Here is a 12,105-nt window from a genome sequence, read left to right as displayed (position 1 = left end):
TCTATGCCTACTTATCTTGGAAGGACACTGGCGTATTTTCTGTTGACTTGTTTTCCAATTGTGCTAATCTCTTTTTATCTTTCTTTTTGATGGTCATACTTAAAAAAAAAAAAAACAACCAGGATATAAAAAAACTGTGGACTATTTCACATCCTCATATGCAAGGGACCCTATTTTATTACCTGAGTCTTATCAGTAATACACAAATCACCATGAGAAATCAACCTCATTTTCTTATAAATGTGAGATTTTAATCTTTGAGAATCTATATAGTAGAATATTACCTGATTACTTTGTTTTTTATTTTTATTTTTTTTATTTTTATTTTTTGGCTGTATTGGGTCTTCATCGCTGCGTGTGGGCTTTCTCCAGTTATGGCGGAGGCTACTCTTCGTTGCAGTGCGTGGGCTTCTCATTGCGGTGGCTCCTCTTGTTGCGGTGCATGGGCTCTAGGTGCACAGGCTTCAGTAGGTGTGGCACCCGGGCTCTAGAGCGCAGACTCAGTAGTTGTGGGGCACAGGCTTAGTTGCTCCGCGGCATGTGGGATCTTCCCAGACCAGGGCTTGAACCTGTGCCCCCTGCATTGACAGGCGGATTCTTAACCACTGTGCCACCAGGGAAGTCCCTTCCTGATGACTTTGAAATGGTTTTTTTTCCTCAATGGGCTTCATAAGTGATTTAACAACAAAAAAGTGGGTACTTAAATATCGTAAGTTTATCTTTCCCATCTTCGAATTTCATATAACATAGAATTTACTATAATTAAAATTCTCTACTGCTGCTTTCTATCTAGAAATAATTTCTACATAAAATAAGGCAAAATGAAAACATTTTTAGACAAGCCAACACTAACTTTATTATTAGCAGGCTCTCACTGAAAGAATTTCTAAGTGATGTACTACAAGAAGAAGGAAACTCAAAAGGAATGAAGAAAATATAAGAGACAATGCTGAGCAAAAACACTGGTTAGAAAGAAACAAGTGTAAGTCTAAATAGGTACTACTTGTACTGACACTAACAATAACAATGATAATTTGGAGATATTAAAGAAAGAATGAACTAAAATTCTGGACGACAGTAATACATAATACACAAGGCAATAAACTTAGTTAAAGCATTTTTCAGGAAGAGAGTGGAGACATTGATTAATTTCAGGTTTTATTAAACCTTTTTTGGGACTTCCCTGGTGGTCCAGTGGTTAAGAATCTGCCTTCCAATGCAGGGGATGTCGGTTCAATCCCTGGTTGGGGAACTAGGATCCCACATGCCGCAGGGCAATTAAGGCTGTGCGCCGCAACTACTGAGCTTGTGCGCTCTGGTGCTCACATACTGCAACTAGAGAAGTCCACGCGCCTCAACGAAAAGACCCGCATGTCACAACGAAGACCGCATGTGCTGCAACTAAGACCTGACGCAGCCAAATAAGTAAATAAATAAAATTTTAAAAATTGGCTAAAAAAAACTTTAAAAAGTTAAGTTCTAGGAGAAACTGCACTTTTCCCGTGGAACTGGTATGTCTCCTCCCCAGAGATGAACAAATATGTTTTTACCCATTTAAAACACCTCTGGATTCCAGAAAATCTTTTTTGTTCGAATGTAAGACAGTCAGTGTCAAACCTGTTGGAAAAAAGAGTAATACAAAAAGTTTTTTTCAATATTTTGTTCATATATATTTTTAGGTGTGTCATATATTTCACTACCATAGAAATGAATTAAAGATCTGTGAACAAGGATTATTTTTCTAAGTCTAGGGAATCAGAAAGTTTGAGCCATGGGCACTGTTTCTGGTGTGTATGTATGTTGTGTGTATATAAGCCTGGAAATTCTGAATTTATCATGTAAAATAATAAAATAGATCAAAAACTTAATGTTAAAATAACTAAATACTCACCAATTCTGTGCAGTTCATTTTATTTTGCTAAAAATTACGGTAGATTTTACCTTTTTTCTAGCCAAATTTAAGTACATAACTAAACAGTAAGAGACTATATTTCAGTGCAGTAGGAATTTTTTTTTCCTTTCTCCTTGCTGTATAAGAAAAAGAAGACTTCCTGGACATTACCTGTTTCATAGATTCACTCCTGCTTCTCAATTATAATTTAAATTACTTACATTATTTATGTTATATTTTAAACCAAATATAATAAACTTAAAAATTTTATTATACCCACATATACAGTTTATTTTTGGTACACATAATTGATTTAAGAGTAGCTAATTCTAGTAAAAATAAATTCTATACTCTGTTAGTGAACTTTTGTCAACTGTAGAGTTCCCAAAAGTGTGATGTAATAATGGCAGAGTAATGTTTAATAATTTCATGTTTACTTGATATGACAGTAGTTTTGGTGATAATAAGAATGGAGTTAGTAGTATTTCTCTTTTATAATTTATGAGGTCATATTATTTAAAACCTAATCTCCTTAAGTGGTTTGTACTAGCTTTGATCCCAAAGCAGATTACTTGCTGAGCACATTACTAGGATCTTTCAAACACGTGGAATGATGGAACCACATCTTTATTTTCTAACACTAGACAGAAAGAAAAGGCCTAGCTTCTAGATACAGAGGATAGTTGCCAGTTACAAACAGAGTAAAAACATTTTTCAGTATATAGAGTCAATATTTTTGTGTCAGCAGACCTTGTTGAAACAAAACAATAAGAGTAATAATGATATAATCCCAAATGTCAAGAGAAATAGGAATGTTCGGCATGAAGCCTACATAAGAACCGATATATATACAGCAATAATTTGCCACTATATCTTACGTGACATCAAAGGAAAATGTGTCTCATTAAGTAGGTTTAAGTATTCTTTTCTGTGGGGCAGGAATATTTCCTCAGCTTCTTCACAAAAATATTCCTTTGGTTATCCAAATCCCTTTGTCTTATTAATATTTTAAAATTTATTTTTTAGAATTTTTATTGGAGTATAGCTGATTTACAATGTTGTGTTAGTTTCAGGTGTACAGCAATCAGTTATAAATATACATATATCCCCCTTTGTTTTATAATGCTAACATTGGTCAGCGCAATATACACTACTATGTATAAAATAGATAACTAATGAGAACCTGCTGTATAGCACAGGGAACTCTACTCAGTGCTCTTTGGTGACCTAAATGGGAAGGAAATCCAAAAAAAAGAGGATATATGTATACATATAGCTGATTCACTTTGCAATACAGCAGAAACTAACACAACATTGCAACTATACCCCAATTAAAAAAAAAAAGTTTCCAATTACCCTGATTGTCTAGACAACTGTGACAGCTTCAGCTCCTCAATTGTTAAGTATTGCTCTAGCATTTTGGTACTAGTAAGGATCTTGTGATTTGGTAAATATGAATTTATCTTCCCAGGACTGGAAAACTGAACGAAATAATAAGATCCAAGCTTGAAAATTTGGACTCTAGCACATGATAACATTGTCAAGAAATAGCACCGTATAAGGCTCTGCTTAAAAGAGCTTTCCATTCTCACATTACTATTGATATGTTTTAATAGTTTACTAACTTCACAGAGTAGCAGATATTTGTGACAATACTTGCATATATTTCAGTTAAATCTTTCTCACTAGTCTTAGTCTAAGTAGGGTATATAGGGAGGTATTCATTAGCTTATTCATTTATTCAATAAATCTTTATGAGGTGCCTTCCATGTTCCAGGCATTTTTGTGGGTGCTGGAGATACAAATCAGGGCATGGTCATTACCTTCCAGAAGCTGAAATTTTAGTGAGGAAAACAGACAAGATAATCAGTTATTATAGCCCAGGATGGTAAGAAGTGTCTTAGAAGGATGCACATAATACCCTGAGAGTAGAGAGGGAAAGTATTTAAATCAAGGTTTCCTAAACAAATGTTTTAACTAATTTTTAAAGGATGTGTAGGAGTTAGCTTCCTAAAGAAGAGAGAAGAGCATTATGATAGCAGGAACAGGAAGGGTAAAGGCATGGAGATAGGAGACAGCAAGACAAATAGTTTGGTAGGGTTAGAGCAAAGAAATATTTTGGGAGATGACAAAAGATGCAGTTCATAGAGGGAAGAGAATAAATAAAGGTTGACACAGGTTGAGGGTGGTATTTTATTTTATTTTATTTTATTTTTAAGACTGGAAGGCTTAAAGATTAAGAGAAAGAGTCATTAGAGAAGAAGGCTGGCTGGGAAATAACTGATGGAATAAAGTGTTTGAGACTGCATGAAGAGATGGGATCCACAGCACAAGGGATAGATTGGTTCTCAAAGGGTGGAGATTCACCTCCTCTGTAGAGAAAGGAGGAAAGATAAAACAATAGAAGAAATAAATATAAGTTTGTAGATGGTGGGGAAGATGAAACTGAGGAGGATTATTACTGGACTAAAGGACGTTAGAAGGCATACTTCCCTTCTCAAAATGAGGGGACGAGTGGCATGGTACGGGTTTATGGTACAGCCATTAGTATGATAGGAATGGGACCTAAGAACATATAGAAAGATTGTTAAGAATTATTAAAAGCCCTTATAAGTTCAGAGAACCTGATTTTGTAGTGGTACCAATCTATCTGATTTTCTCCAGTAATGCTCAGCAGCTCAGGTGTAGGAATAGAGAGATTAAATCTTGATTGATTGAGGGCTGAAGTTTAAATGGAAGGTATCAATACAATAGAAGAACAAGACTGATTAAAGTGATGGCCATCCCCAATTCTGGAAGGAGAAAAAAATGAAAAAAGGAGTCGACAATTTATAAATCTCTAGAATGCTGAAGATCATGAAAGAGCTAGAGGTAGCTGTAGACAGAGAACAATGTATCAGAGTTTAAAGTTTAGAGGCAGGACAGTTCTGTATTATCACAAGGTCGATAGCAAAGTGAAGGAGTGAATATCATATTTGTTGTGAAGGCCAACGAAACTACAAGGTCAGGGTATTGAATGAATCATTCACATTAAAGACACCTAGGATAATGGCAGGACCAGGAATAAAGAGAGTACCATGAATCAGGTGCAAAACTGTCCATGGATGATTGTGGGGTAGTAGAGAATGACATGGCAATATGGCATAGCCTCAAAGGATGGAGGAATAAAGTTTTGGAAAGGATAATGGAAAGCAAGAAATGGCCTTCTCATCCCTATACACAGAGAGAGAAAATTATCAGCTTCTATATGAAAGGGATACAGGGGAAGCATTATCATCTAGGGAAAGTTGGGTTTCACTTAAGACAAGGAGATGAAGAAGGAGAAAAGTTTACATCTTAGCAATGCGTTCCACAGCACAAGGTGGAAAGGGTTGGCAGAGGGGGCAGTAGTGGGTAGAAGAGTTGAAAAATGACCCTGGAACAAGAGAGACTTAGGTTCAAATCCTGATTCCCTCACTTACTACCTGTGATTTTGGCGTGATACATCACTTTTATGAATTTTAGTTTCTTCATTTGTAAAAACTGACTTAATAAAACCTATTCATAGAGTTGTAAGTAGTCCATAATATTTGCGATTAGTAGACAATAAAAGGTGTCAATTGGTAATAATAATTAACAGTAATGATAATGTACATATAAGTACATTGTAGTATATTTATATTGCAGACTAATATAGTCCACATTGATTTAAAAACTGATTAGATCCCACTGAATTATATATTTTTAAAGTATGAATTTTATGGTGTGTTAATCATATCTTAATTAAAAACTTGGTTAGATCAGTACATTTTTATATATTCAAGCATTTGTTATCAAATGAAGCATAATTTAAAACTCCCTACCTTCTATTTTGTTAAGGATTTTAATGAGTAAATGTTTTTCACGATCTGAATCCATTCTTATTATAATCAGCACCTGTTCAAAAATAAGAATTTCATATACATGTATATCTGAATGATTATTCTTTTTCATATTCTTTTGCTACAGTGACAAAAATAACAAACTTAATTGGTTACATGAAACTAACGACAATAAGGTGGCAAAGTAAATATCTGTGTTGCAAAAGATATCAGTGCTTGAACACAAAGGAATAAATTCTGGTAAGATCAAATATTAATGAGGAAAGTATTTTGGAGTAGGGCATTCTTAGTATTCCTCAAGAATTCCAATATAGGTGACTATATATAAGTTGTCTCTGCCTGTACTGTAAGTGTTAAATTTAACCCAGGCAGGTTTGAATTGCTGGAGAAAACCAATGATTTGCTGCTATACTTTCCTACTTACCATTACAGTTTTGGGGGCGTGCAGGGTGGAGATAACAAATCAACCATAGGTTGTTTCCGTATCTTGGCTATTGTAAATTATGCTGCATGAACATAAGGGTGTATCTTTTCAAACTAGTGTTTTTGTATTCTTCGGTCAAATACCCGGAAGTGGGGTAGATGGTTCATATGGGAGTTCCATTCTTAATTTTTTGAGGCATCTCTATACTGTTTTCCATAGTGGCTGCACCAACTTATGTTCCCACCAACAGTGTATGAGGGTTCCCTTTTCTCCAAATCTTCACCAATAGTTATTATTTCTTGCCTTTTTGGTAATAGCCATTATGATAGGTGTGATGTGATATCTCATTGTGGTTTTGATTTGCATTTCCCTAACAATTAGTGATGTTGAACATCTCTTCATGTGCCTACTGGCCATCTGTATGTCTTTTTTGGGAAAATGTCTATGAAGCTCCTCTGCCCATTTTTAAATTTTTTTGTAGTTGTTGTTGAGTAGTATGAGTTCTTTATATATTTTGGATATTAACACCTTATTGAATATAGTAATTTGCAAATATCTTCTCCTATTCAATAAGCTGTCTCTTCATTTTGATGATGATTTTCTTTGCTGTGCAGAAGCTTTTCAGTTTGATGTAGTCCCATTTGTTTATTTTTGCTTTTGTTTCCCTTGCCTGAGGAGACATAACCAGAAAGATATTGCTCAGACTGATGTCAAAGAGTGTACTGCCTATGTTTTATCATTTCAGGTCTTACATTCCAATCCTTAATCCATTTTGAGTTGATTTTTGTGTATGGTGTGAGACAGTGGTCTACTTTTTTTTTTGTATGTGGCTGTCCAGTTTTCCCAACACCATTTATTGAAGAGACTATCCTTTCTCTATTGTTTCTTCTTTGTTCCTTTGTTGTAAATTAATTGTCCATATATGTGTGGGTTTATTTCTGGGCTCTCAATTCTGTTCCACTGATCTATGTATCTGTTTTTCTGCCAATACCATGCTCTTTTGATTACTATAGCTTTGTAATGTAGTTTGAAATCAGGGACTGTGGTGCCTCCAGCTTTGTTCTTTTTTCTCAGGATTGCTTTGGCTAGTTATGGTCTTTTGTGGTTCCATATAAATTTTAGGATTTTTTGTTCTATTTCTGTGGAAAAATGTCCTTGGGATTTTGATAGGGATTGCATTGAATATGTAGATTGTTTTAGGTAATATGGACATTTCAACAATGTTAATTCTTCCAATCCATGGGCATGGAATATCTTTCCATTTATTTGCGTCTTTAATTTCCTTCAACAATATCTTATACTTTTCAGTGTACAGGTCTTTTACCTCCTTGGTTAAATTTATTCCTAGGTATTTTTTGTTCTTTTTGTTGTGATTGTAAATGGGATTGTCTTCTTAATTTCTCTTTCTGCTAGCTCATTTTTAGCATATAGAAATGCAATAGATTTTTTGTTTTTGCGCTACGCGGGCCTCTCACTTTTGTGGCCTCTCCCGTTGCGAAGCACAGGCTCTGGACGCGCAGGCTTAGCGGCCATGGCTCACAGGCCTAGCCGCTCTGCGGTATGTGGGATCTTCCCGGACCGGGGCACAAACCCATGTCCCCTGCATCGGTAGGCGGACTCTCAACCACTGTGCCACCAGGGAAGCCCACAATAGATTTTTATATGTTGATTTTGTACCCTGCAACTTTACTGTATTTGTTTTGTTATTTCTCATAGTTTTTTGGTGGAGTCTTTAGGGTTTTCTACATGTAAAATCATGTCACCTGCAACAGTGACAGTTTTACTTTTTCCTTTCCAATTTGGATGCATTTTTTTTTTGTTTTGTTTTGTTTTTTTTTTTTCTGTACGCGGGCCTCTCACTGCTGTGGCCCCTCCCGTCGCGGAGCACAGGCTCCGAACGCGCAGGCTCAGCGGCCACGGCTCACGGGCCCAGCCGCTCCGCGGCACGCGGGACCCTCCCGGACCGGGGCACGAACCCGCGTCCCCTGCATCGGCAGGCGGACTCCCAACCACTGCGCCACCAGGGAAGCCCCAATTTGGATGCATTTTATTTCTTTTTCTACCTAATTGCTCTGGCTATAATTTCTAATACTATATTAAATAATAGTGGTGAGAGTGGGCATCCTTGTCTTGTTCCTGATTTTAGAAGGACAGTTTTCAGCTTTTCACCATTGAGTATGATGTTAGCTGTGGGTTTGTCATATATGGCCTCTATCATGCTGAGATACACTCCTTCTACACCCATTTCATTGAGAGTTTTTTTTTTTATCATAAATAGGTGTTGCATCTAGTCAAATGCTTTTTCTGCATCTATTGAGATGACCATATGTTTTTTATCTTTCATTTTGCTAAGGTGTATCACACTGGTTTGAGAATACTGAACCATCTTTGCATCCCAGGAATAAATCCTACTTGATAATGCTATATGAACGTTTTAATGTATTGTATTTGGTTTGCTAATATTTTGTTCAGGATTTTTGCATCTATATTCATCAGAGATATTGGTCAGTAATGTATATTTTTTGTATTGTTTTTGTCTGGACTTGGTATCAGGGTAATGCTGGCCTTGTAAAATGAGTTAGAAAGTGTTCCCTCCTCTTCAATATTTTGGAAGAGTTTGAGAAGGATGGATATTAATTCTTCTTTGAATGTTCGGTAGAATTCACTTGTGGAGCCATCTGATTCTGGGCTTTTGTTTTTTAGGAGGTTTTTTTTTCATCACTGTTTTAATCTCTTTGCTAGAAACTGGTCTATTAATTTTTCCATTTCTTCATAATTCAGTCTTGGAAGGTTACATGATTCTAAGAATTTCTTCATTTCTTCTAGGTTGTCCACTTTGTTGGTTACTAACTATTCAGAATATTCTCTTACAATCTTTGTATTTTTGTGGTATCCATGTTATTTTTCTCCTTTATTTTCTAATTTTATTTATCAGAGCCTTCTCTTTTTTTTTCTTAGTGAGTCTGGTTAAAGGTTTGTCATTTTTGTTTACCTTTTCAAAGAACCAACTCTTAGTTTCGCTGATCTCTTCTATTGTCTTTTTAGTCTCTATTTTATTTATTTTTGCTCTGATCTTTATTATTTCCTTCCTTCTACTGACTTTGGGCTTCATTTGTTTTTTTCTAGTTCCTTTAGGTGTAAGGTTAGATGATTTATTTGAGACTTTCTTGTTTCTTGAGATAGGCTTGTATTAATATAAACTTCCCTCTTAGTACTGCTTTTGTTGCATTCCATAGATTTTGGTATATTGTATTTTCATTTTCATTTGTCTTAAGGTATTTTAAAAATTCTCCTTTGATTTCTTCATTGACCCAATAGTTGCTCAGTAGCATGTTGTTCAGTCTCCACATATCTGTGATATTTTCAGCTATCTTCTTATAGTCTCATAGCGTTGTGGTCGGAAAAGATGCTTGATATGATTTCAATCTTCTTAAATTTATTGAGACTTGTTTTGTGTCCCAACATACGGTTTACCCCTGAGAAAGTTCCATGTGTGCTTGAGAAGAATGTGTATTTTGTTGCATTTGGATGGAATGTCCTATACCAACCTATCAAATCCATCCAGTTTAATGTTTCATTTAAGACCACTGTTTCCTTGTTGATTTTCTGTCTGGATGATCTATCTATTAATGTAAGTGGGGTGTTAAAGTCACCTCCTATTATTGTGCTGCATCAATTTCTCCCTTTAGGTCTGTTAATAATTGCTTTATATATTTTGGTGCTCCTATGTTAGGTGCATAGATATTACTAACTATTATGTCTTTTTTTTGTTGTTTGTTCTACTATTATGTCTTTTTGATGAATTATCCCCTTTATCAGAATATAATGTCCTTCCTTGTCTCTTGTTACCTTTTTTTAGCTTAACGTATATTTTGTCTGATATGAGTATAGCTACATCTGCTTTCTTTTGGCTGTCATTTGTTTGGAGTATCATCTTCTATCACTTCACTTTGAGCCTATGTTTGTCTTTAGAGCTGAAGCGAGTCTCCCAGAGGCAGCATATAGTTGGCTCTTGTTTTTTAATCCATCCAGTCACTTTGTGTCTTTTGATTGCTGAATCCAATCCATTTACACTTAGGGTGATTATTGATAGATGAGTACTGCCATTCTATATTTTGTTTTCTGGTTGTTCTATATCTCCATTGTTTCCTTTTCCTGTGTTTCTGTCTGCCATTTTGGTTTGGTAGTTTTCTATGATGTTTTTCTCAGTTTCCTCTTTTTTTTTATGTTTTGTGTCTCTGTTTTAGATTTATGCTTGGTGGCTACCAAGAGGTTTGTGTGAAATGTATCATAGTTAAAGTAGTCCTTTTTCTGCTGATAGTATCTTATCTTCATTTGCCTATATGGGTTCCCTTCTTTTCCTCTTCCCCTTTTATGTTTTTCTTGTCTCAAATTATTCCTTCTTGTATTACATTTGTTACCAAATTGAAGTGGCTATTGTTTTTTTCCTGATATTTCTCCCTTTAACCTTTATGTTGTAATAAAGTATTTAAAAACCTATTCTGATACAGAGTTGCAATTTTCTGATTCTGTTCATCTATTTATCACCTTAAAGTTTTGTGTACTTTTGCCTTTTTTTTCTGGCAGCAGAGCTCCTTTCAACATTTCTTATAAGGCAGGTCTAGTGTTGATAAAAATCCCTCAGCTTTTGTTTGTCTGGGAAAGCCCTTATTTCTCCTTTGTATCTGAATGATAACTTTGTTGGACAGAGTATTCTTGGATGACAGTTTTTATCTTTCAATATTTTGAGAATGTCATTCCACTCCCTCCTGGCCTGTTGAGTTTCTGCTGAGAAATCTGCTGATCTGCTAATAGGGATTCCTTTGTAGGTTGCATCCTTTTTTCACTGACTGCATTTAAAATTCTTTTTCATTGACTTTTTTTTTTTTTTCCGGTACGCAGGTCTCTCACTGCTGTGGCCTCTCCCATTAAGGAGCACAGGCTCCAGACGCGCAGGCTCAGTGGCCATGGCTCACGGGCCTAGCTGCTCCGCAGCATGTGGGATCTTCCTGGACCGGGGCATGAACCTGCGTCCCCTGCATCGGCAGGCGGACTCTCAACCACTGCGCCACCGGGGAAGCCCTTTCATTGACTTTTGACAGTGTCTTGGAGAAGATCTTTTTGCATTTAGGTGATTAGGTGTTCTTGTAGCTTCATAGACTTGTATATCCAGTTCCTCCCCCAGGTTTGCAAAGTCCTCAGCTGTTATTTCTTTAAATAAACTCTCTGCTACCTTCTCTGTTTCTTCTTCTTCTGGGATAACCATTACTCTAATGTTGCCCTTCCTAAAAGAGTCAGATAACGCTCATAAAATTTCCCCCTTTTTTATATCTTAATTCTTTTTCCTCTTCTACCTGTACCATCTCTAGATTTCTAAATTTGAGCTCAATAATTCTTTCTTCCATATGGTCTTCTCTATTTCCAGTGCTTTCTAATGAATTCTCAATCTCATTTATTGAGCTCTTCAGCTTCAGAATTTCTGTTTGGTTCTTTTTTAGTTTCAGTCTCTTTGGTAAAGTATTCCTTCTGTTCATTAATTTTACTCCTGAGCTCATTGAACTGCCTTTCTGAGTTTTCTTGTAGCTTGTTGTTTCTTCATGACAGCTATTTTGAATTCTCTATCAGTTAGATTGCAATATTCCATGACTTTAAGTTTGATTTCTGATGAATTGTCATTTTGTTTTTGTGATACAGTGTTGCTGTGGTTCTTCATGGTGCCGGATAAGTTGTTCCTCAGCTGACACATCTGAAGTAGCGAACACCTTTCTTCTTCAGGTAAAAATAATTTTTTCTACTTGATTTTAATGAACCAACAAGTTATAAACTAGAAGCCGTTCTCTTTTTCTAAAAAAACATAAGACCCTGTTAGGAGATTTATTTATCACAAGGAAAAGATTTATCCAGCAAAAAAAATCTACTGAGACACAGCA

General features: G+C 35.8%; 1 protein-coding gene across 2 annotated transcripts in view; it reads right to left on the bottom strand.

Moving 5' to 3' along the window:
• SHOC1 (shortage in chiasmata 1) overlaps positions 1 to 12,105 on the bottom strand; it is an 84,551-nt gene that overhangs the window by 19,903 nt on the left and 52,543 nt on the right. For both annotated transcript variants that reach the window (XM_027105219.1, XM_027105218.1), the window contains 2 exons: positions 5,734 to 5,806; positions 1,551 to 1,617 (listed from right to left, as the gene is read on the bottom strand). In XM_027105219.1, the coding sequence (XP_026961020.1) occupies positions 1,551 to 1,617; positions 5,734 to 5,806 (140 nt within the window). The remainder of the gene's footprint in view (positions 1 to 1,550; positions 1,618 to 5,733; positions 5,807 to 12,105) is intronic.

This window comes from Aethalodelphis obliquidens, unplaced genomic scaffold (genome assembly GCF_003676395.1).
Source record: "Aethalodelphis obliquidens isolate GAN/ISIS:26980383/991018 unplaced genomic scaffold, ASM367639v1 scaffold7, whole genome shotgun sequence".
Lineage (NCBI taxonomy): Eukaryota > Metazoa > Chordata > Mammalia > Artiodactyla > Delphinidae > Aethalodelphis > Aethalodelphis obliquidens.
The sequence above is the reverse complement of the archived record's forward strand: the minus strand, read 5'-3'. Positions and strand labels throughout refer to the sequence as shown.